Source organism: Crocuta crocuta, unplaced genomic scaffold, assembly GCF_008692635.1.
Source record: "Crocuta crocuta isolate KB4526 unplaced genomic scaffold, BGI_CrCroc_1.0 scaffold139, whole genome shotgun sequence".
Lineage (NCBI taxonomy): Eukaryota > Metazoa > Chordata > Mammalia > Carnivora > Hyaenidae > Crocuta > Crocuta crocuta.
In genome coordinates this window covers 7,935,688-7,961,086 of record NW_027533258.1, presented here as the reverse complement: position 1 = coordinate 7,961,086, position 25,399 = coordinate 7,935,688, and the positions used below count along the sequence as shown (strand labels likewise).

Here is a 25,399-nt window from a genome sequence, read left to right as displayed (position 1 = left end):
CTCTATGAGCCTGTTGATTCTGCTAAGCTGCTGTGCCTCCCGGATTTCAATCCCTACGAATCAAATAAATGCTTTGGTTTTTTTCTGCCTCTTCCTGGTCGGCAGCTCTTTCCTGCTCCACAGGAGGGCTGGGGAGCCATGAAATAGGTGTGCAGGGTGGGGGTCTTGGATTGGGCAGCGGTCCAGCAGGAAGTAGACGGCACGCCCACGTTAGCGTGATGAGAGGTTTTGGGGAGATGCGCTTCGCAAAGGTGTGGTTAGGTACCCGGAAACAGGCCGGGCTCTGGGCGTGATGCCTGGGGCTCCACGGCCCTGGGACCTGGGAGGCGTTCATGTGCAGGTGTTGCGGGCTTGAGGACCAGTTGCAGAGACAGGGACGGAGGGGGCTGGGGAAGAGTAGCACGTCTGCTAGGAAAGGGGACCTTCCCGTGCAAGTCTGCAGGGAGGGACCCAGGGATCAAACACTCTGGACTTCACACTCCTCCTTCCTTCTGCGTTTTGGTCTCAACCCCGCGTTGGCTGGACCCACTCACAAGCCGAAGGGTAAGGAAGCTGGCCGTTCTCGACCTCTTCAGGAGACCGCAGAAAGGTGGAGAGGTCTGAAGGTCAGATGGCACAGGTCTTGACCTGGGGGTATGTCGCCGAGTCGTGGACACCCTGACCCTCTGTCTTGGGGTTAGGAAAAGGGCCAAGGAACATGACTTTTGGAACCACCCTGGGCCACTTTTATCCCGAAGGCATTCAGGATCTGGTCACTTCCGCTGCTAGGGGCAGAGGGCTGTTTCTGAAGGTGTATTGCCCTGTACCCTGGAGCCAGCCCTGCTCATCCAACCTGGCGAAGCTTCCTGGGATGAGGAGAAAGGGTCTGGGGGGCAGACCCCTGACGGCGGTCTCAGCCTCCGTTGCCAGGGACGTCCTAGCCCACCACCTTGAAGTTCTACAGGGAACTCTTCTATGGACACTTAGAGGAGGGGGCCCTTCCCCGGGGGGAGACGGGGGACCTGGATGTCTGGTTCTAACCGGTACTGTCATCCTCAGGGATTAGAAGACCCTCTCACTAATCTGAACTTCCTCATCGGCCAAACCGAGGGGCCCAGACCAGATGATCCTGGTTCCAAAGGATACCTCCGACTCTCTGAATGTCTAATGTCTAGGAGTGGAGTGTCAAGGTCATTCGCACGATGAAAAGTGTGTCCTACAGCCAGGAGGTGGCAGCAAAGCCTTGTAGGCAAGGGGTAGGTTCTGTTCTCCACTAGGGTTTGGTGGCTGGGCTTCACGACTGAACAATAGTAATGAATGATAATGGCAACGATGTCATTATCATTGCCACTATTGTCAGCGAAGAAAACAGCAGCAAAGTCTCCTTACCTCCAGGGAGTACTGTACAGGTGAGGAAACTTCTTGCACATTATCACATAGGAATTTTCCAACACTTCCAGCCCTACGTTGAGGCTCAGGGACGTTACCCGACCTGTTGAAGGACTTCTAGAAAGGAGGACACACCAAGACACGAATGCACACTTTGGTCCTATACGCTCTCTACCTCACCGCTCAGGAGACCCAAGGCAAGGAACTCTCTGCCACCCTCTTGGCTTTTCCAGAGAATTAGAGGGGTCAGAGGGGCTCAACCAAAGAGCCTGATGCAGGGAAATACACCTCAGCACGGGAGCCTCCGTTTTCTTCTTCCAATGCTTAGAAAAGAATTTTCTTTAGAAAAAAAATATTTTATTCTCATCAGGACATACCTGGTGTCTGGGTATGGAAGATTCTCATTCATTCATTCATCCCGTCATTCAAGGACCAGGATTCTGGTGCAGGGTTAGACACTGGAATTCACTGGGAAGGATAGAGGGATGTTCTTTCTAACTCAGAGATCTGGGGGCCCAGAGCCAGGATGTGGGGAGCCGGGTAAGTGTAGACACGTGTGTGTGTGGGGGGGGCTTCATCCTAGGCAGCCCCAAGTGAACTGGGGAATGTTGGAGCAGATGGGATTCTGATCCGTTTTTACTGGGATGTCAGAGGGAATGGAATTCGATAGGAATTTTTTTTGATGACCTCTCCCCCTCCCACACCTGCATGGTGTGTTAAGTCCCCAAACTAGGGGAGACACAGCCAGACCCCAGACTATTGTCCATCTGGACCCAAGTCTTACTCTGCACCCACGTACTGAGGCTTGCCCCTCCCCACCGTGTGACAGGTTCCTAGCGTGCTAACTATAGCTATGTGCCAGGCTCGGGATCAAGGGTGCTTCTTCATTATCTTATTTGCTTGCCGAAATCACCCTATAAAGTACATTGTTCCACCCCCATTTTACACGCAAGGTAGCTGAGGCTTAAAGTCATGAAGTGGCTTGTCCCTAATCACCACGCTAGTTAGCAGGGATGGGGGGGGCAGGTCTGGGATCTGCGCAGGTTGGCACCCTGGGGTGGCTCTGACCGGCACGTTGCGTGCCTGCACGGAGGCAGAGCCCGCCGTTGTCAGACTGTGTGCTGTACGGTGAGTCTGAGCAGCTGCCATCTCGTCTTCTAAGCATGGGACAAGCCGTAGCCTGTCCCCAACGCCTCTAGAACACGAGGGCATCGATACCGGCCTCATCTCCTGGCGGGCTTGTTTCGTGGCTGGAATGGAAAGGGGAAACAATGCGCGTGAACACTGGAGACATGTGAAATTGCTGTGTATTTGAAATGCTATCGTTACTCTTACTGGGAGGGTTGGACTGGGGCTGGTATCTGGGGACCCTGAGAATGACTTCAGTTTCCTTGTCTGCAAAATTGAGGAGATTGAAGAGAGTGGATGCCCACCAGTGGGGGAGGGGCAGGAGAATGAGAATCTTTTTAAAAAAATTTTTAATGTTTATTTTTGAGAGAGAGAGAGAAAAAGAGAGAGAGAGAGAGAGAGAGAGAGCGCACAGGGGAGGGGCAGAGAGAGAGGGAGACACAGACTCCAAAGCAGGCTCCAGGCTCCCAGCTGTCAGCACAGAGCCTGACGCGGGGCTCGAACCCACGAACCGTGAGATCATGACCTGAGCTGAAGTCTGACGCTTCACTGACTGAGCCACCCAGGCGCTCCAAGTCCCAGAGAGAGAGAGAGAGAGAGAGAGAGAGAGAGAGAGTGTCTTAAGCAGGCTCCGTACTTTTTGTGGATCCCAATGCGGGGCTCGATCCCACAACCCTGGGATCATGACTTAAACCAAAATCAAGAGTCAGATGTTCAAAAGACTGAGCTACCCAGGCGCCCCTGAAGAGATCTTTTTTTAAAATACAATGTTTAATTTTGAGAGAGAGAAAGCATAAACAGAAGGGGCAGAGAGAGAGGGAGACACAGAATCCAAAGCAGGCTCCAGGCTCCGAGCTGTCAGCACAGAGCCCGACGTGGGGCTCGAACTCACGAACCGTGAGATCGTGACCTGAGCGGAGATCCAGAGTCAGATGCCTGACGGACTGAGCCGCCCAGGCGCCCCTCGCATCCCTTACTTCTCTATATGCTCGGCCGACTCTCCAACCATGCGAGCAAGCAGAACGGATGATAATGAACACACAGACCCGAGAGACGAGGAGGTGGGAGATTTTATTGCTTACAACATCCCCCCTCCCCCCCATCATCCGAGGTGTCCCATGGCAACCGGCATCCGGAAGGCCTCATTCTTCCATCTTCTGTGGGAGAAAAACAATCGGGAAATGGGTCAAACCCAAGGCAAGGTGGACTGTTGCCTTCACGCGGAGCAGCCGGAAAGGCATGAGAAATACGATTCCCCCCTTGCCTGTCGTAAAAGCAAAGCCGGGAGCCCCTGGAGGTGACAAGCCCCCCAGAAAAGCAGGGGCTTCCTAGGCAGCGCCTCTTGCAACAAGGAGGAATGGGGCTGACAAGGTGTGTGGCCCCCTGGCCCCCCCCCCCCGGCCTCAGGCCTGGAGCCACCGGGGGCCTGGAGGAGGGTGGCATCCATGTGTTCAGGGCCAGCAGTGGGGAGACCCTCCAGCTGAGCCCTCCACGCCCTCCCTGGTGCTCCCTGGGTCCCGCTCTCAGGCCCCCCCACCCCGCGAGGAAGCGGGCTCTCACCTGGCCCCCCACATCGCGGCTCTTGGCCCGCAGCTTGTTGACCTGGGACTCGGCGATGTCCGCCCGCTCCTCCGCCTCCTCCAGCTCGTGCTGGACCCTGCGGCACTTGGACCTTTGCGTGGTGGCCTGCTCCTCCTGCGGGAAGACGGGGGGCTGGGGCTCCGGACTCCTCCCGGCCCCAGCGGCCTAGGCCGTGCCTCGCCTCGAGGGCAACGCTGTCCGAGGATCCCTGCCCTCGTGATTCCCTCACTGGAGCTCTTTGGTGGGGACCCCAGTCCTGGGTCCTCCCGGGGCACCCGGGAGGTCAGAGGTCAGTAGCCCAACGCCCCCTTGCCCCGGCCTCCTCCAGCCTTTGTCTGCCTGGGGCCGGGCCGCCGTGCGCGTCTATCGAGGGTGATCCGAGGGTCCTTGAAGGAGGTGGCCCCCTGGGCGCTGCTGCTGTGAGCGTGCTAATCCGACGGGGACAACCCCCTCCCCCGTTCAATCAGTTCGGATCTGCTTCCTTGCGGTCAGGATGGAGCGCCAGCCCCTTGGGCACAAGAGAGGAAAGAAGGACATGGGGAGAAACCATATATGCCCACATATCAACAGCAGGGTCTCCCCAAGTTTGTTCCTCAGAACGCCAGTCTGGTGGGCTGCTCTGCATATAAGAAGGTTCTGGGGCTGTTGGGTGGCTCAGTCGGTTAAGCGGCTGACTTCGGCTCAGGTCAGGATCTTGCGGGTCGTGGGTTCGAGCCCCGTGTCGGGCTCTGAGCTGTCAGCACAGAGCCTGCAGCCTGCTTCCTGTTCTGTGTCCCCCCCCCCCTTCTCTGCTCCTCCCCAGCTCATGCTCTGTCTCTCTCTTTCTCTCAAGAATAAACATTAAAAAAAAAAAGTTCTGGGTTCCACTAAAGATGGGCAATGCTACATTCTAGAATGTTCCGTCCTCTTTGAAGAGTGCATTTAATGTCCCTACAGAATCTGAGAAATCCTTGAAAGCAACCAGTTCAACTCGTTTAACCTGGAGTTTCCCAAACCATTTCTTTTCTGTAAAAGAAAAAGTACCCCCAACTCCTTGCTGTCCCCCCCCAGCTTCCTGCTAGGAACATCCCTTAGGTGTGTCTGTCCAGTGCGGGTTGGAGAGCACAGGTGGGAGGGTGGCAGCTGGGGAGGGCAGGAAGGATGAGGCTGTGGGGACCAGGGATGGGGCAGGGGGTGCCGTGAACTGGGATGGGGGGTCTAAGGTGAGGTTGTGGGGTGCACTGANCGTCTCTGGCTCCGTGGACCACACAGCAGGGCGCCCTGGCGCCCAGGGCTGGGGTGCCCCCCTGCTACTCACGGCCTCCTCGGCCTGCCTCTTGTAAGCCTTCACTTTGGCCTGAAGCTTGTCCACGAGGTCCTGNAGGGAGGCTTTGGAGACCCTTACCTGGTACGTCATTTCCTTGACTTTGCGCTCGTATTTGTGAGCCCCCTTCAGAGCTTCGGCCCCCCTTTTCTGCTCAGCATCCAACTCACTTTCCAACTCCCGCACCTGGACGGGGGGGTGGGGGAGAGCACAGCGTCCGGGTCAGAGCCCCCGGCTTCTCCCGCGGACTCGTGAGTGGGGAGCATTTTCCGGCCCACTCGGGATCCTCTGATTATAGTTTGTAAAAAATGTCTCCTCCTCGCGCTTAGGAACCACATTTTATTTATTTTTATAAAAATGTTTATTTATTTTTGAGACAGAGACAGAGCGCAAGCAGGGGAGGGGCAGAGAGAGAGGGAGACGCAGAATCTGAAGCAGCTCCAGGCTCTGAGCTGTAAGCACAGAGTTGGACGTGGGGCTCGAACTCACGACCCTCAAGATTCTGACCTGAGCTGAAGGCAGATGCCTAACTGACTGAACCCCCCAGGCTCCCCTGCCTTTGCTGAAGTCTTGCGGGGACACGACAGTCACCGAGAACACAGGTCACTAACTGTGGCCCTGACTGGCCCCACAGTCCAGAGAGAGCCGAGAAGTGAGGATGGTGGCCGGCCACGGGGAATCCCAGCGGCCACAGACGCGGGCAGCTCGGGGCCCGTGGACTCAGCAGACCAACCTCAAAATCCGCCAGCGGCACAGGTTAACTCTGGGCACCGTTCGGAGCGGATCCCTGGGAAGCTGTTCCCAGTATGTTCTACAGAACACTGGTGTTCTTGGCAATGCTCTTGTGGCCTCTGCGGTTTCCAGAACTAAAGAAAACTGCCGGCTGGGATTGGAGGCCAGTCGAGGTGCCTCGCATGTGAGGGGGAGCCTGGCCGAGGGCCCCCAGCCAGCCCAGGAATCAAAGAATCATGGAGGGTAGCATGGGATCTCATTGCTCCCTCAGTGGAGGGGTCCGTGAGAAGGACGGACCTAAACTCATTTGACAGAGTGTGGCTGGGAGTGATGAAAAAGAAGCACTTAAAGACTTTTGGGGGAAAGCGCTTAGCGCAGAGCCTGATGCTGGGATTGAACTCGCGAACCGTGAGATCATAACCTGAGCAGAAACCAAGAGTCCAACGTTCAACGGACTGAGCCACCAGGCGCCCCCTGGTGTTGGCTTTTGTTACTCACGTGTCCACATCCTTCTTTTTAGTCAAAAGACCCCTTTTAGTGTGTACATGCTGGTGACCACGCCCTTGGGAGACTGGCATGGAGACTGACGCACGTGAGGCCCTTCCCGGCTGGGAGAGGTCGTCTCCTTCCCTTGGCCTCTCACCCCCTTCTTCTCCCCCGTTTCCATTTCCTCCCTCTGGGACAACAGGGACCTTCTTCAAACTACCCCCCAAGGAGCGCTTTTCCAGAACACCAACTGATAATGGAGCCCATTTTCAAAACAAATGAAAAAAAAAAAAACCCATCTAAAGGGAGAAGCAATGGGTACAGGAAACCAAGGGAGAAATTAGCAAAGAAAGGAAAACAAATACAAAGAAGGTCCCAGATGCAGACAGAGAGGGATCGCCTGGGGCAGGGCGGTGAATTTTCCTGGGGGCATCGGCCCCGGGGGAGGGGCCAGTCTGGGACGGAGCACTGTGTTGCTGACTGCACGGGACCGGGAGATCCGGACGGGGTACGGGAGCTGAAGGTGAAGAGGACCATAGACTTAGGTAGGATGGGCCACTGCTCACCACGGTGGAGGCTGGCCTGAAACGGGACTTCACCAAATACGCGATTTTAAGAATGTATATTCCCCCTTATTTCCCTGGGTCCGAATTCCTATAAAAACAGGATGCGGGCATTTATAGGTGTCATTGCCCCGCATCCACCGAGCCACAAGCCATGTACCGTGGGTGGGGGTGTGCGTTGGGATGTAGGAGGCACGGAGTTTCTGGACTGAGGCTCTGCCCGAGGGGGGCGCTCGGGGAGCCTCTCAAGCCACCCTACCCGATTCTCCAGCTTCTGGATCTGCTTCTTCCCGCCCTTCAGGGCCAGCTGCTCGGCCTCGTCCAGACGGTGCTGAAGGTCCTTCACCGTCTGCTCCAGGTTCTTCTTCATCCGCTCCAGGTGGGCGCTGGTGTCCTGCTCCTTCTTCAGCTCCTCGGCCATCATGGCCGCCTGTGAGCAGTGAAACAAAACCAGTTGAGAGAGCTGGGCGGGCACACCAGGGTTCAAGTTTGACCACCACCGTGTTGCCCTCTGCTCACATCAGTGATGGCCTTCTTGGCCTTCTCCTCCGCGTTTCTGGACTCCTGCATCGAGTTCTCCACCTCCGCCTGGCACTGCGCTATGTCGGCCTCCAGCTTTTTCTTAGTATTTATCAGGCTCGTGTTCTACAGGGAAAATCATGTGCCAGGGGTACAGGTCATAGTTCTCCCGAGAGGGAGAAAGTTGGGCGAGGAAGGAAACAAATCACGATCATGTTTCTTATTTTCCACGTGGGGATTTGCTAGGTACTCTTTTACTCTTGACCAGTCATAAAATAACTGAGTGAATGATAAAGGTAGATTTTCCCATACTTGAGGAAGAATAGATTATTCAGTAAAAGGTGTTGGAGCAAAGAAAGGATGGGTAGACATAAGTACATAAAACATGAAATACTTCTTTTTTTAAAAGTTTATTTTATTTTGAGAGGGGGTGGAGGGGCAGAGCAAGAGAATCCGAAGCAGGCTCTGAGCTGTCAGCGCAGAGCCCGATGTGGGGCTCGAACTCAGGAACCGTGAGATCATGACCTGAGCCAAAGTCGGATGCTTAACTGACTGAGCCATCTAGGTGTACCTTATATGAAATAATTCTAATGATCAAAACACACCATAAACAAAGTAGAAAACACTTGCAACGTATATAGGTGAAAAACACTCTCTTCCTTAACTTATAAAAACGACAGATCTCACAAGTAAGAGAACAGGGCACAAAATACAAATAGGCAAAACGCTTCATAGGAAATACAAATAGAATGAAATGTTTCACCTCCTTAGTAATCAAGGAAGTAAACATTTTTAAATGTGAGGTGTTTTTCAACAATAAAATTGGCGAGGATTAAAAGATGCACAGCTGGGGCACCTGGGTGGCTTGGTTGAGTGTCCAACTTCGGCTCAGGTCATGATCTCATGGTTCAAGCCCGCATCGGGCTCTGTGCTGACAGCTCAGAGCCTGGAACCTGCTTCAGATTCTGTGTCTCCCTCTCTCTCTGCCCCTCCCCTGATCATGCTGTGTCCTCTCTCAAAAATAAATAAATATTAATAAAAAAATTTTTCTTTAAATAGCCAAAGAAGACTATTTAAAGCTGTGGAAATATGTTCAGGCAGGTTGTTAAAGTGAGGATAAGAAGCTGTGAAAAGACTGGTCACATTTGTACAGAAAAATATAATAATTATAGACATCAATAAGAGCTTGTAATGAGAGGGGATGAGCACTGGGTGTTATATGAAAACCAACTTGACAATAAACTATTAAAAAAGGGAAAAAAAGAAAGATCTCAAAATAGTCACACTGTGGTTGGTATTTTTCTTCTTTTTAAAATTTTTTAAAAATGTTTGTTTATTTTTGAGAGAGAGACAGAGTGCAAGTGGGGGAGGGGCAGAAAGAGAAGGAGACAGAATCCGAAGCAGGTTCCAGGCTCTGAGCTGTCAGCACAGAACCTGACGTGGGGCTTGAACCCACAGACCACAAGATCATGATCCAAGCCACAGTTGGACATTTAACTGACTGAGCCACCCAGGTGCCCCGGGATATTTTTTTCTTCTATACATTTGCTTGTATTCTCTGTATTTTGCAACAGTGGATTTTTAAAAAAACTTTCATAAAGGCAGGGGCGCCTTGGTGGCTCAGTCAGTTATGTGTCCAACTTGTGATTTCAGCTCAGGTCATGATCGAATTCGAGCCCTGCACTGGGCTCTGTGCTGATGGTGCATAGTCTGCTTGGGATTCTCTCTCTCTCTCTCAAAATTAAACAAATAAAGTTAAACAAATTTTAAAAACTTTTATAAAGGAAATAACAAATAATTATTTTGTTTTTTTAAAAGACGTTTTTTATTTATTTTTGAGAGAGAGAGAGAGAGACAGCGTGAGCAGGGGAGGGTCAGAGAGAGGGAGTCACAGAATTTGAAACAGGCTCCAGGCTCTGAGCTGTCAGCACAGAGCCCGACGCGGGGCTCGAACCCACAGACTGTGAGATCATGACCTGAGCCGAAGTCGGACGCTCAACCGACTGAGCCCCCCAGGCGCCCCAACAAATATTTATTTTGAAAGATAATTCTAATTTTCCAAGATCAGGGCTTGGATGTTGCCTCCTCCGGTCTCTCTATATAATAATTTGTTCTTGCCGCCTCTGATCTCCCCACAGCGTGCATTGGCTCGTATCTTCAGATGAATGACAGCTCAGAAACCTGGCATCTGGAGCCGTTATTCCAAGAACTACAGCTTGAGGCAACTTGGTCTTGACCGCTGGCCTGGCAGGAAGGGCAGGTGCCGCCTTCCACTGTCCGGGTCCCGCCTGCCCCTCCTCGCCCCCGCGGGACGGACGCACCTGCGAGTTCAGCAGCTGCACACGGTCGCTGGTGTCCAGCAGCTCCTGTTCAGACAGCCTGCGGGTCCGCTCCGCCTGCTCCAGGGCCGCCTTCATCTCCTCCAGCTCCTCCAGCAGGAGGCCGTTCCTGCGCTCCACAGTGGCCAGCTGCTCCTTGAGGTCCTCGTTGCTCCTGAGGGCGTTGTCCAGGTGCAGCTGCGAGTCCTTCGGGGTGCAAGGGGGTGCGGGGGGGAGAACCGGCGTGAGGCCGGAGCCTGGGGCGGCTGCGAGTCCGCGGGGCCCGCCCGAGCCTGCCTGCGCGCTGACCTTGAGCTGGCCCTGCAGGGTGCGCAGGTGTCTCTGGGTCTCCGCCACCTGGCAGCTGGAATGGCCCAGCTGCACCTCCATCTCGTTGAGGTCGCCCTCCATCTTCTTCTTCAGCCTCAGGGCCTCGTTCCGGCTCCGGACCTCCGCATCCAGCAAGCCCTGCATGGCCTCTGTGGCCCGCTGGCTGTTTCTCTTCAGCTGCTCGATTTCTTCGTCCTTCTCAGTGACCCTGCGGTCAAGCTCCAATTTCACCTGGCCCAACTCCAGTTGGACGCGCAAGATCTTGCTCTCTTCGTGTTCCAGGGAACCCTGATAAAAGCAGAGGGGTAACTGGGGGGTGGTGGTGTGGGTGGCCGTCTTTCTGAACGGCCCTTTTCTGCCCCGTCTTCCTGAATGGCCCTTTTCTGCCCCATTACGATAAAATGGGCATTATTCTACCCATTTTACAGAGGAGTAGGGGTCAAGCAATTTCCCCTCAGATGACCCTTACTAGTGACGAAGCCGGAAATAAACCTGTGTACCTGTTATGGACAATTTTATGTCAGGAGGACAGAGCATCTTTTTGAGTTCGTAAAACCTTTATTGGGCGAGTCTATCCTAAGTGACTGTAAGTCAGGGCTCACCTAGTCCCTAAAATGACAGGGTCATTGCCTACCCGTCATCCTGCATTAAGCAAATTTCCCTAGACGCAGCTCCACAGTCCGCCCGCCCTGCGCTGGCCACGCTGATGAGGGCGTCGGGACACTGAGCCTGTGTGCTGACTCTTACGGAACTCCCGGCGGCCAAAGATGGTCATGTGTGACTCTGAAAAGACGGCTCTCAGGGTGTTTGGTGATTAAGGACTTGCTTCCTGAGAGGAAGACATTGAGGGCATAACGAACACATATATTTATTTTTAAGAGGGGAGATGTGATGAGCCGAGCCGGAGGGGCCCCTGGAGGTGAAACACAGCCCAGCTGTTTCCCCGGGGACGGCTGGATGTTAATCTCTTCTGCATCTCCTGGCAGGAGACGGCCCCAAAGTCATGGTCAAGTCCCCCCTCCTTCGGCGTCCCGCCCTCCCGAGCCGTCACGTCCCAGACGCTTACCTCCGCCTCCTCCAGGGCAGCCTGGAGGTCTGTCTTTTCCTGCTCCACCTGCTTCTTGGTCTTTTCCACTTCCTGAAGGTTCCTGCCCGTTTCCGCAATCTGCTCGGTTAAGTCGGAAATCTCTTCTGCAAAGAACAGGCTCGATTTAGGCCATTTCATCCTGTTCCAGGCAACCGCTAAGGCATTTTGCCGGGAGTCGTGGGGGGACCGGGGATTCGTTCACATTTACAGAGGACAGGATACAGTGGAGCCCTTCAACTGAGGGGCCAGAAGGACACGGGTGTTGCCTCGCCGGACATTGCACAGAGCAGTGGCGAGAACACCGAGTGGCCCTTAGAACTTCACAAGGTGTGTACCAGGCAAGGGCCAGGGGAGGAAATTGTGGACTCAATGCATAGAATATAGAATCACGGTCTTTAGGAGCCAGAAGAGGTTTTAGGGGGAATCGGGTCTGGTCTGATCTTGCAGATCAGGAGTCTGAGGTCCTAAGGGACTTAGGGACATGTTCGAGGACACAAAGCCACATAGAGATGGAATGCATGGGAAACCTTGTCCCCTAAGAAGAGGTGAGCTTCGCAATTCATTTTGCCTTTTTTGCTGCAGAATGAGACCTTGGTGTGATTGCCATACATTAGCAGGGCTGAGCTCCAGGGTCAGCTGAGCAGATGGAGGGGGGTGTGGAGAGAGCTCACCTTGCAGATTTTTAAAAAAAGTTTATTACTTACTTTGAGAGAGAGAGACAGAGACAGCATGAGATGGGGACAGGCAGAGACAGAGAGAGAGGAGAGAAAGAAGCCCAAGCAGGCTCCATGCTGTCTGCACAGAGCCCGGCACGGGGTTTGAACCCATGGACCCTGAGATCATGACCTGAGTGGAAACCAAGAATCGGACGCTTAACCGCCTGAGCCCCCCAGGTGCCCCATCACCTTGCAGATTTTTGTTCTCCCGCCTCAGGGTCTCCAGCTGGTCCACCACCTCCTCGTAGGCGTTCTGCATCTTGAAGATTTCGGTACTAAGTGACCTAGATCCTTTCTGAGCAGCTTCCAACTCAGCCTGACTCTCGTCCAGCTTTTGCTTCCACTCTGCAAGGACCTGGGAGATGACCAAGGGACATGTGAGCAGCGGAAAGGGCCAGAGAACCTGGGGGCACCCATGAAAACAAGGAGCGTGTGTCAGCGATGCCATGGTTTCACCCTCCCATCCTGGGGCCCCAAGAAACAGGATGGGTCCCATTCTAGATCACGGGCTTCGGGCTCTGACTTTCCCACAGGCCGTCTGCTGTGTTCCCGGAGGTGTTAGGGTCTTCGAAGTAATCAGAATCAGCTTTCTCTAAAAATTTGCTTTGGAGACACCATCACAAAGCAAAGAGGCCCTGCAAATCCCAACTGCCCACACTGATCTGCTGCTCGGAGGGTCTCCCTGATGGCAGGTGCATCTTGCGCATCCAAGCGGGAGAAGCTGCGGATCTCGGGAGACGGGGGTGCGCAGACCTTATCCAGGTCTCTCTGCTTCCTGTCCACGACGACGCGGGCTGTGTTGGTGCGTTCCAAGTCCAGCATCAGATCGTCCACTTCCCCCTGAAGCCTCTGCTTGGTCTTCTCCAGGGAGGCGCACTTAGCGCTCACCGCCTCTGTGTTCTCCTCTGCTTCCTGGAGCCTCTGTGCCAGCTTTTTCCTAAAAGAACCAGATATTTCCCCCCTTGGACTATTTCAGAACTACCCGTCGGACTGGATGAGGAGGGACAGTCTGTTCAGGACGGGAACTTGGTAAGACCAAGACCTAGAAAGTGATGAGCGGACAGGGTCTAGGTATCGCCTGAAGAATCGCCAAGTGCTGGGTGGCAAAGCAGGCCACCGGGAAGCCACCGAGGGAACAGGTGGGATGGACAGTCCCAGGGGAGGGACAGGGAGGCCCTATCTGAAAAATTAAGAAAATTCAAGGGCCCAGGGAGGAAGGAAGAGGGAGTCTCTCCAAGTAGGAAGAATGATCCGTCCCTCCACTTGTTTCTTGGGGTCACCTCTCCCGCCGCAGCCCAGGACCCCGTACTTGGCCTCCTCCAGCTCCTCTGTGCGCTGGATGGCGTCCGTCTCGTATTTGGTCCTCCACTGGGCCACCTCGCTGTTGGCCTTGGACAGCGCCCTCTGCAGCTCTGCCTTGGACTCCTGCTCTTCCTCGTACTGTTCCTGCAGCAGGTCACAGTCGTGGCGGGAGGACTGCAGCGCGTGGGCCAGCGCGTTCTTGGCCTGCGGCAGCACGATGGTGACATTGCAGAGGCATCTGGCCGTCTTCCAAGCTACGGTATTTTCACTTTAAACCGCCATTTCCCAGCGCGAACTATTCCCAAGCTGCCTTCGCAAAGCTTCGCCACATCCGTGTATGTCCCGTTTTATTGAAAAACTTTTTTCCGGCTGACACCCTTATTATATTTAAATGTATGTATTTCAAAAGTAAACTATTAAACTGCGTTAGATAGCAGAGCATTAGCGTTTGCCATAAACAGGAGGGAACCGTAAGAATAAACGCCGGGGAGATTGAGCATCGTTATCTATCACCTAGCTAGGTACTTTCCGGCGCGGCTCTGTGCCGGAGGCTTCCTCTCTGTGTAAGGAAAATAAGCGCATGCTAGAGAGATGGTATCCAAATTGAGATCTTTTCCTTATGCAACCAGGAGAATGGAAACAGAACGAGAAAGGAGTAATTTGCTCGCTATTTGATGCCATGCTATGGAAAGCCTTCCCTGAGCTGAGCTGCTACGGTACCCTGGCCAGAGGGCAGCCTCGTTCCTATAATGGACCTTCTCGTTGCATGTTCATACTCTGCTTCTTGCCACGACCCCCACCCCAGCCCCCCGAAGACCGTTAGCAAACGACAGGAAGATGGGAGACTAGATAAAGTGCTTGTTCTTTCTTAGGCCTAAGTGGAGCTCAGGAAAATTCCAGAAGATTGCCTTGTTAGTCTTAGCCGGTGCGTGGCCACCTCAAATATCAGAGTATAGTGTTGTGGACCCCTGGACTCCTAACGCTTGAACACACACCGGCAGCATTTATTAGGCACCTGCTGTGTGCACTGCTCTACTGGGCACTGTACCTACTGTTTACCATGAGGGAAAAATTATTCTTGCCTCGGCGTTTATAGACCAGGGGGGATGTGGTCATGATGGATGTAAATATCTCAATATCAGAGTCAAGACCGTGATGACGATGTCCGAGTTTATGTACGTGCCCCAAACGGGCCCCGAAAGCCACGCAGTGATTTTGGAGGAGAGCTGAAGAGCGGGTGCCGTAGCAGGCGACACATGAGTGATGTGGAAGGAAGAGGAGGGCCTTCCGGGTGGCCAGGATGAGGAAAGAATACACGGGGGGAGGTAGGGATGGTCAGGCTGGCGCAGTGAATGGGGCCGGGGGCTGCCCTGGCCGGAGAGGGATGTTTACCAGAGCACCGCGTGGGGGGCAGAGGAACCCAGAGGATGGGGCACCCCGGCTCTGAGGAAGGAGATGCAAGGCCCAAGTCCTGTAACCTCAGAGGATAAGTTACTAAAGGTTCCTGCGCAGCAGAGGAGAAACGTGGGGGTTCCTGCCATTGCACCGCCTGCGACCAGTGTTGGTGGCTTCTGGGGTTCTGGCTGCGCCCTTCCAGAAAGAGGCATTCCTACCTTGGTTTCTTCTTCCAGTTGCCTCCTAAGCTCCTCCACCTGCTGGGTGAGGGCCTGCTTGCCTTTGGTGAGCTGTGAAATCAGAGACTCCTTCTCTTCCACTTGATGGCTCAGCTCCCCTGCCAAACAGACGTGGGAGTGTCCCCGCCGCCCTCTTCCACGGCCCGCTGGCACCCCAGACCCCGCCCACACCCGGAGCCCCGNATCCCTGAGCCCCGCCCACACCCGGAGCCCCGCCCATCTCTTACCATTCTGAGTCTGCAGTCTTGCCTTCTGCATGCTCAGATCATGGATCAGCTGGGTCTGTTGGTCATCCTTGGCCTTGATCTCATTAAATTGGTCTTCCACGGTCCGGCACATTCTCTCCGTGTTACTCTTTTAAAAAATAAAGTCAACACGAATGGGAAGAAATGGGTTTCCAGAGTCCAGGATTGAACTGGGAAGTTTGGTACTTTGGCTTCTTGTCAGGCAAAATAAAAGCAAGTTTTTAATGTTTATTTTTGAGAGAGAGGAAGAGAGAGACAGAGAGAGATGGAGAGTAAGTGGGGGAGGGGCAGAGAGAGAAGGAGACACAGAATCTGAAGCAGCTCCAGGCTCTGAGACGTCAGCACGGAGCCTGATGCGGGGCTCGAACTCATGAACCGTGAGGTCATGACCTGAGCTGAAATCGGATGCTTAAGTCACTGAGCCACCCAGGTGCCCCATCTTGTCTGCATTAAAAAGCAGGACACATAAAGTTGGTCCCCAACACACGCTGTGTGTGTGTCTCTCTCTCAGAAATAAAAACATTAAAAAATTAAAAAAAATTTAATGTTTATCTATTGTTTATTTATTTATTTTTGAGGGAGACAGAGACAGTGTGAGCGGAAGAGGGGCAGAGAGAGAGAGAGAGAGAGAGACTCCCAAGCTGGCTCCACACTGTCAGCACAGAGCCTGATGTGGGGCTTGGACCCCACAAAACTGTGAGATCATGACCCGAGCTGAAGTCGGATGCTTAACCCACTGAGCCACCCAGGTGCCCTGTCTTGCCTGCACTAAGATGCAGAGCACATAAATGTTAGTTAAAAATTTTGTTTGTTTGTTTGTTTGTTTTTGAGGGAGGCAGAGACAGTGTGAGTAGGGGAGAAGTTAGAGAATGAGGGAGAGAGAGACTCCCAAGCTATCTCTGCACTGTCAGCCCAGAGCCTGATGCAGGGCTTGAACCCCACAAAACTGTAAGATCATGACCTGATCTAAACCAAGAGTCAGATGTTTAACTGACTGAGCCACCCAGCTGACCCTGAATTTTTTTTTAATGTTTATTTATTTTGAGAGAATGAGAGAAAGAGAGGGAGGGAGAGAGAGAGAGAGAGAGACTGAGATTGGAGACAGGTTGATTCCAAGTAGGCTGTACACTGTCAGCACAGGGCCTGATGCGCAGCTCAAACACACAAACCATGAAATTGTGACCTGAGCCAAAATTAACAGTCATACGCCTAATTGACTGAGCCACTCAGGCGCCCTGAATGTCAGTTTAAAAAATTATAGTCACTTCAGATTTGCTTTATTTGTGTCTGTGAATACTGCTTCGGCCCCAATAAGTTAGGGCAACAGGCTTTCGTTAGCTAAGTATTGATTGGTTTGTGAAAGATACCTTTGAGGAGATGCTACTCAAAGGAACTGCAGAATCTTCTTGTAATGTAAGGAATTCTATTGTCACCTGAATAATATTACCTCCTGATTTGTTTGGAAGCAGCATATTCAGGTGACAGTGTCAAACATTTCACTCGATTATACAAAAGGTTCTGTATGGTAGGGATGGCAGGGAGGGATTCATTCCTCCAGCCTCTAGTTGGCCTGTATTTTTGTGAAGTTTGTTTCAAAACCTTCCATATGTTATAGACTTCTTCCTCCCATCTAATATACCAATAAAATAAATATACTGAGTGTATAGTTTTCCTTAGAAACTGTAAAGTATAAGACAGCAGCAGAAGAGGCCGAGATACGGGCACCTGGGTGGCTCAGTCAGTTGAGCATCTGACTTCAGCTCAGGTCATGATCTCATGGTTCATGGGTTCGAGCCCTGAATCCAGCTCTGTGCTGACAGCTCAGAGCCTGGAGCCTGCTTTGGATTCTGTGTCTCCCTCTCTATCTTTGAGAAAATGACATGTGAACATGAGATAATTTTATCTGGGATAGTTGAAGAAGAGACAGCAACTCGCAGGGAGAAAACAAAGGATACAACAACTTAAAAAATATAAAGCAGTATAAAAGACTTCCTCCACTGGATTTTAAAATTGAGAACAGAGAGCAGAAAGCAAGATAGAGAAAGGGAGGTGACAGGTTGTGCTGCGTGTGGGTGGTGCCATCATCTCTTCTAACCCAGACAACCCTGCAACCTGACCTGCGTGTTACAGGGGAGAGGGACAGAGGCGGAGACAGAGAATACATAACTCCTTAGAGGGAGGAAAAAGCCAAGAAGGGCAGAAAAACAGGGAAGCAAGCGAGCAAGATAGAAAAAGGAGTGGCAGTCGGGCAGTGAGAAAGAAATCAAGATGAAGCTCAGGCTGTGTGAATCCAGATCCGAAACAAGGACAGCAAAAGGTACTATGAATCTAGAAGCACATAGTCACTCTGTGAGGAAGGTTTGCCTCCAAGTCACACAGGAGTGGCTTTACCACGAGGCTAGTGACGTTTGAGCTTCACAACCCTCATTCGCAGGGGCCCTAGATCATGCAGGTGACTGTTGAAGGTTCCGGGTGGCGAAGGGAGGCTGCATGCAAGCAGAATATATTTTTAGGGAGGCACTTCTGGCAAATGTACTAAAGAAGTCTCAGAAAACAGGGATCTGATTTGTTTTTCTCACTCTAAATGAATATTTACTTTTGTGCTTAACTTTGTATTTATAATTTGGGGTACATTTTCTTTTTTGTTTAAAAATTTTTTAAAATTTATTTTTGAGCAAGAGACAAAGTGTGAGCAGGGGAAGAGCAGAGAGAGAGAGAGGGAGACAGAGAATCCAAAGCAGGCTGGAGGTTCCGAGCTGTTAGCACAGAGCCCGACGGGGGGCTCAAACTCACTAACCTGCGAGATCATAACCTGAGCTGAAGTCGGACGCTCAACCGACTGGGCCACCCACATGCCCCTAATTTGGGGTACATTTTCTTAAAGAGCCCCTCCCCTCCTGAATTTTACTTGCTTCGAGTGGCACAAAACTTGGTTCCGCCCTTGTTCTCACGCATAACTTCACATTGGTTATGCCGCCCAGGATTGATATGGTGGGCTAGAGAGGCGGCATGTAGAAAACCATACCCAGCACGGCCCTTTACAATCCACCCATAGATTTAGCTCTAGAAAATTCCAGATGGGTTGGAAGGCTCTGAAAGCTTTCTGAGACACTGGGAAGGATGATGAGACCTTGATCACTGGGTCAAGCTCGAATGACCGGAATGGGTTTGGGGGGTTGGGGACAGGAAGAAATGGGGGAGAGCCTTTCGGTTTAGAACAGGCAGTGAGTTAGGGGGCATCAAATTACAGCTGCCCCCTGGGCAGGTGGATGTGCCTGCCTCATACTTGCTAAGATGAGGGAGTCAGGTACCTTGGACTTGGAGATGGTCTCAATGTTGCTGGCCAGGTCATCGATCTCCATCTTCAGCTCGCTCTTCTCCTTCTCCAGCTTCTGCTTGACCCTCTGCAGGTTGTCTATCTGCTCCCCGAGCTCGGCCATACTGTCTGCGTGCTTCTTCCGAAGCGCGGCCACCGTGGCTTCGTGCTGCAGGGTGGCCTCCTCCAGGTCCCTGCGCATCTTCTGGAACTCGGCCTCTCGCTTCTTGTTCATCTCGATCTGGGCGGAAGTGGCCCCGCCGGCTTCTTCCAGCCGCTCGCTGATCTCCTCCAGTTCCCGGGAGAGGTCTGAGCGCTGCTTCTCTGCTTTGGCCCTGGAGGCCCGCTCTGCCTCGATTTCCTCCTCCAGCTCCTCGATGCGGGCCTGAAAGGGTCACTACATCAGGCATGTTGGGGTTGAGGGGAGCAGCCCACTTCGGGAGGGGCGGGTGGTGAGGGACTGAGGTTAGGCATCACAGAGAAAAGAATACGCTAGAACATTAAATTAGTGAGAACAAACTTGCAGTCTACATGTCCATCAGCAGGGGACTCGTCAAACGCACCGTCATGGGGCCATGTTCCAGAAGTTCGTGAAGCAGTTAGACCAGACCCGTGCCTACCAGGGACAGGTCTGCAAGTTGTGGGGCCCCCGAGTGGCTCCGTGGGTTAAGCGTCCGATTTTGGCTCAGGTCATGAACTCATGGTATGTGGGTTCGATCCCCGCGTCGGGCTCTGTGCTGACAGCTCAGAGCCTGAACCTGCTTCTGATTCTGCGTCTCCCTCTCTCTCTGCCCCTCCCCCACTCACACTCTGTGGCTCTTTCTCTCTTTCTCTCAAAAATAAAGATTAAAAAAAAATTTTTAAAAAGGAGGAAGCTGCAGAATCAAAGCCTCTGCGGTATCATATTTAAGCTAAGAGATATAAAATATCCATATATTTAATAAATATATTTACATACACAAATATACATGTAAAGATATATATTTCAATGTTCTTGTTCCTTTATATTTTAATGCATGCATATACATATGTATGTGTGTATCAGTATATCCCCTATATTAGTTTCTTCGGTTTTTTAAAAAATAAATTCTCTAAGTAATCTTTACACCCAACATGGGGTTTGAACTCACAACCCATAGATCAACGTACGTAAATCCATAGCAAAAGGTTCCGGAGGATACATATCCCACAAAAGGTGGGAGGGACTTCTTTTTTTTTTAAGTTTATTTATTTATTTTGAGAGAGACAGAGAAAGCATGAGTAGGAGATGGATGGGGAGAGGGGGAAAGAGAGAATGCCAAGCAGGGTCCATGTTGTCAATGCAGAGCCCAAGGTGGGGCTCAAACTCATGTAGCCGTGAGATCGTGACCTGAACTGAAATCGAGTCAGACGCTCAACTGACGGAGCCCCCTAGGTGCCCCGGGAGGGACCTCTGGGAAGATGGGGAGAGCACCCAGCTCCCTGGTGGTGACCAAAGCACCCTTCTCGATCCTATTTAGCCCAACTAGCAACACTGTCGTATTCTCAAGGAAATGACGCTTGTGCTACTGACAAAATTAAAGTGTCGATTTCAGAGACCTACGGGAAAGGGCTGGACATTCTCTCCAGCTCTGAGGACAGGAGGCAAACCAGCAGCCACAGAAACAAAGAAACAAAGGGAGACGGGCAGGAGGGAGCCTGGCAAAGGGTTTTCAGGGTTGGGAAGGGTTTGGTATTTCCACCTGCAGTTCTTTGATCTTCTTCTGTAATTGCAAACTGTGCGCTTGTTGGTCGTCAATTTTGGTTTGTAACTGACTGATTTCGAACTCCTTCCTGCAAATACATATACATGTTATGTTTTAAATAACATGAAATCCAAGCCTTTTGAAGGGGGGTAAGTTGGCTTTCGGGCTCAAACACAGAGGTCAAACGTGAAACAGCTACTTTTTCAATTTCTCCTCTATTTGCTGCCTGTCATTTTCCAGATCCATGATGGATTCCTGGGACATCTTCAGGTCCCCTTCCAGCTTCCTCTTCATTCTCTCCACGTCTGCCCGCAGTTTCTTCTCAAGCTCCAGGGAGCCCTCGAGCTGGGGAGACATCGGTGCAAGGGTTGAGACCCCACGGGGAGAATGAGCTCGCTCCTTGAGCCAGTGTGGCCGCACACATGCCCCCGGCTTCTGAGGGTCTAGATGGCACTCTGTCCCTCCTCCCCCACTCACATGCATCGTGGGCAAATCTGTCAGTGTGCCTCTGTGTGTGTGTGTGTGTGTGTGTGTGTGTGCGCGTGCGTGCATGCGCACATGGGGGTATGAGGAGCAAGAAAACTAATACAAAACGGACAAGTTCTAGCCTTCTAGCCACAGCCGTGAGTGAAACCTGGAAACCTCAGGCCTGGCTCTCGCACTGAGAACAAAAAACGTTAACAATGGGGAACAGTGGTAATTGTCATGGCCACAAGTGGGACGCGTTTGTAACAAGGTTAGAGCAGGATCCGAGCTTGGAGCCCAGGGACCTGCATGTGCACGCTGCTGCTGCTGCTGCTGCTGGTGATGATGATGATGATGATGATGATGTATTAGCCCCTAATGGTTGAGCTTCCCATGGACACCCTCCGAGTGGCTCTGGGTATCCCGCTTCACGAGGTGGATGGAAACGGAGGCTGCAGAGTGTAAGGGGCTCACTCAACATTCCAGACTCTTCTGGAAGGGGCTGAGGTCCAGACTCGGGATTCTGATTCAGAACCAGAAGCTGGACCGCCCCCCACCCACTCCTGCCCGAGCGTCTGCACGTGCTCGCTGTTAGAACAGTGGTAAAATCTCCTTACGTCATCGGTTTGCTGCTCCAGCTTCACATTTATTTTGATTAGACCGTTGACTTTATCTTCTTCGACCTGGAGATCGTCCAGCGTTTGCTGATGGGCCTCCTGCAAGGACTTCTTCTCTTTGGTCAATTTGGAAATGTTTTCCTCGAGTGCTGTCATTTCTTCAGAAAGATTCTTTACCTGGGAGAGAATCAATTGCAGTCCAATTGTGCAAACAATGAAGTCAGAAGCTTCCAGCAGAACTTACTGATTTTTTATTTTCTTTACCTTCCCTTTTACATTCCCCCCCCTTTTTTTTGGGGAGGGGCTACTGCCTCTTTACCTCCCTGGCAGGTGGTTAGTGTGTTGTTGCGTATGTCGATCCTGAAAGTGTCAGCCTGTCGGTTCTTAATCCTCCCCCCTGGCCTGGCACAGAGAGCCTCAAATCCTCCTGTTAGGGTCATCCCTTCGGAGAGGGCTTTATAGCTCACGAGGCAGGACACTGATAGATGCAAACAAGGACTCTCAGGAGACAACCGATCAATCTATATTTATCACAATATATCAGTGGGAATTTGGGAGTTAGAATAAGGCAGGAAGAATAGGGAAAGATATGATGTGCTGTGCGAAAGCATCCAGAAGGGGGATCCTGTGCCGTCAGGAAGCGGGGGTGGGGGCGCCAAACATGAAGCTTTAAGGCATTTAAGTTAAACTTTGCTCCACGTATGACACTCTTCCAGATCAGAGGCTGTTAAGCTCCCGACCTGTGGCCCGAATCTGGCCGCAGACACGTTTTCTTTAGTCCACGTAAGAGTTCGCCACTCTTGAGTAAGTTACCAGGATGGAGAAAAGCAACGCCATTTCTCATACAATCTGGATTCGTGGCTCCTCACGGGAGATCAGAAGCTTTGGCGACCCTGGGTTCCCATCCCCACCCGGAGGCAGCTGGCTAGAGCGAGTCACAGCCCTTCTGTTTGCCGCAGTCTCCGACCCTCCCGACAGCCCCTCCCCTCACTCCTGGTGGCCTGACCCACGCTGACTCCGGGTCCCCTCGCACCAGGGCAACCCCACCCCTTGCTCTATCTCATGGGCAACCGTTACGATGTGAATCAAGTGTTGCATTTTTCACTTGTTTCTGTAAACCGTGTCTTCCTTTGTGTACATGTCATTTTCCGTCTACATAAACGGTATCGAGCTGTACCCTTCGTTTTCCTAGTTTCAGCACTAGGTCTTTCGTGTCCATCTTGGTGCCCCGTGTGTACAAGCCTGCTCTGCCTGCTGGCCTGATGGGTGTCCTCAAACCCACACCATCCTCGGGTGGGTCCCCTTATGGGCTGGTGGGAGAATCCCCTGGTGTAGACACTCAGGTGCAAAATCGTTGGGTCAAAGGATACGTGGATTCTTAATGGACCAGGTATTTCCAGATACTTTTTCAAAAGCTGCATCAGTCTATACTCTGCCAATAACACACCAGGGTCCCTGCACCCCCACGCCCCTGCTAGTGCTTGGTGTTATCCAGCTTTCTGCGCCCCTCCCTGCCCCCGTCCCCCGCCTGCCTCATCGTCTGCCTGGCCCCTGTAGGGGCTTTGCTCTTCCTGGGACAAGTGAAAGCGCTGATGAATAGGACGCCATCTTTCTTCTCCAGGATCCCTTCCTTTGGGCAGGAGGGGCTGGAGCTGGAGGCAGGAGGGGGTGGAACCAGCCAGGCGGGCGGAGGGTTGAGAAGAGCCTCTGGGCTCGAGAACAAGGCAGAGGAGAGAACCTGGTGGGGCCTCGCTGCCTGTGCGCTCGCTCCTGCCTCTGACCTCAGGCCACGTCTCCTCCTCACAGAGGCGGAGTAAGGATCGTTCCAGAAACTCCGGGGACTCCCGGGGCGGCCCACCTTGTTCTCAGTGGCATGCTTCTCCTTTTCCACTTTGGTCAGGGTCAGCTCCAGATCGTCCATGTCTCTTTTGAGGGATGAGCATTTATTTTCCAGGTTCCTCTTCTTGGCCACCAGCTCCGAATTCATCTCTTCTTCCTCCTCCAGTCTCTCGCTCAGCTCCTTGACTTTGGCTTCCAGTTGAATCTTGCTTTTGATGAGCCCCTCGCAGCGCTCCTCGGCGTCCATCAGGTTTTCTGTTTCCTGAAAGAAACAGATCATTGTGGTTTGGTCAGACTCTCGGCAAACCTTACAAGGGAAGGGCTCTGCCCTCTGAAAGCCCACTATCTAGACCTCAGCCAAGGAGTGGGTCACACGCATGCACACTCCCGTGCACGCACACTCCCGTGCACGCACACACACATACCCACACGCACCCACATGTCCAAATGCATACACACATGCCCACACATTCATGGGCACACACAGGCATACATACGCACATACACACTCGTGCACACATGCATGCACATACACACTCACACAAATACATACACACTCACAGGCACAACCATGTGCATGCACACACACACATTCACTCATGTGCACACACACTCATGGGCACAGATGGCCAGGCCCCCCCCCCCCGTTTTTATATCATTCGTATATGCCTTTTTTTAAAAACCACCAAGGACATCCACTTAATAGAAATTCACCTAAAATAATTCCAAACAAAGGAGTCCATAAAGTTCCTAAAGCTTCTACAAATCTGCCAAATTTGGACAGCTGGCCATTTCACACTTCCGTCCACTACTGGTTGAAAAACGACTCACCTACTCGATGTTACACCTGCTAACTGGCATTTTCAAAACACTACTACCTTTTCACTTTCAGTGGAAGAGTCCTGTTGATGCCTTGTTAGCCCTCCTGGAGCCACTGGGCAGAAAATTCAAAACAGACAGAATTGAAGTGATTAAATAAATATATGTCCCAGAAGGCTCTGTAATGAGTCTCTTGGACAGGCCAAGATTAGCTAATTACATTCTTAAGCTTAATTGGGCTACATCTTATATAAGAGTGTTGTAAAAACTGGACACACATCCCAAGGTTATGGATAAGAACAGGTGTGTGTGTTAATTGAACATGTACTACGTGCTGGGCATTTTGCATGCATGGACTCATCTGATCCTCCCATTAGCTTGGACATGGGTGCTATTACTGTGTCCATTTTACAGATGAGGAAACTGAGGTACAAAGAGGCTAAGTAACTTGCCCAAGGTGACGCAGCCATTAAGTGGAGGGCCTGGGATATCAACCCAGCCATCTAGTTCCAAAACTAGTCCGCTTACCGCCTCAGCTTGGGAAAGTGCTCCAAATAACCATCTGTACTGATTGGGAAAGTAAACAAGGGAGGGAAAAATGCTTCGAGCGCAAGGCATTTAGGAGTTTATTCAAAAGGGCAAATGATAAGCATCTTAACTTGTGAGTTGATACAATTATCATACCAGGATGTTACATGCTATGTATGGTTTCCTTTTCCCTGTTTCCTTGATTTTATAAAAATGCTTCTGGGCACCTGGGTGCCTCAGTCCGTTAAGCGTCCGACTTCGGCTCAGGTCATGATCTCACGGTTCATGGGTTCGAGCCCAACGTTGGGCTCTGTGCTGACAGCTTGGAGCCTGGAGCCTGCTTTGGATTCTGTGTCTCCTTCTCTCTGCCCCTCCCCTGCTCAGGCTCTCTCTCTCAAAAATAAATAAACATTAGAAAAAAAAATTTTTTTAATAATAAAAATGCTTATCGGGGCGGCTGGGTGGCTCAGCTGGGTGAGTGCCTGACTTCGGCTCAGGTCACGATCTCACCATTCGTGAGATTTAACCCCACGTTGGGCTCTGTGCTGACAGCGTGGAGCCTGCTTGGGATTCTCTCTTTCTCTCTGCCATTCTCCCACTTGCATGTGTGCACACACACACACACTCACCCTCTCTCAAAATAAATAAATCAACTTAAAAATCCATACCATCAAAGCATTTTTAGTAGAATCCTATTATCAAAATCATATATATATATACACAATTACTCTTTCTACTTTGAATTATTTTAGTGATTTACTTTTATTTTTATTTACATG

The 25,399-nt window shown here is 51.8% G+C and overlaps 1 protein-coding gene across 1 annotated transcript in view; it reads right to left on the bottom strand.

Annotated features, from left to right (window-relative positions):
- Positions 1–3,607: 3,607 nt before the first annotated feature.
- Positions 3,608–25,399, bottom strand: part of LOC144217062 (myosin-13) — a 66,646-nt gene continuing 44,854 nt past the window's right edge. Inside the window, exons 24-41 of the mRNA XM_077746533.1 lie at positions 23,293–23,535; positions 21,435–21,611; positions 20,552–20,697; positions 20,350–20,440; positions 18,624–19,013; positions 15,295–15,421; positions 15,047–15,165; positions 13,441–13,637; positions 12,885–13,068; positions 12,321–12,486; positions 11,395–11,519; positions 10,308–10,616; positions 10,002–10,205; positions 7,681–7,806; positions 7,421–7,591; positions 5,375–5,566; positions 4,057–4,191; positions 3,608–3,653 (exon numbers count right to left, since the gene is read on the bottom strand). Of these exons, the coding sequence (XP_077602659.1) occupies positions 3,639–3,653; positions 4,057–4,191; positions 5,375–5,566; positions 7,421–7,591; positions 7,681–7,806; positions 10,002–10,205; positions 10,308–10,616; positions 11,395–11,519; positions 12,321–12,486; positions 12,885–13,068; positions 13,441–13,637; positions 15,047–15,165; positions 15,295–15,421; positions 18,624–19,013; positions 20,350–20,440; positions 20,552–20,697; positions 21,435–21,611; positions 23,293–23,535 (3,117 nt within the window). The 3' untranslated portion in view covers positions 3,608–3,638. The remainder of the gene's footprint in view (positions 3,654–4,056; positions 4,192–5,374; positions 5,567–7,420; positions 7,592–7,680; positions 7,807–10,001; positions 10,206–10,307; positions 10,617–11,394; positions 11,520–12,320; positions 12,487–12,884; positions 13,069–13,440; positions 13,638–15,046; positions 15,166–15,294; positions 15,422–18,623; positions 19,014–20,349; positions 20,441–20,551; positions 20,698–21,434; positions 21,612–23,292; positions 23,536–25,399) is intronic.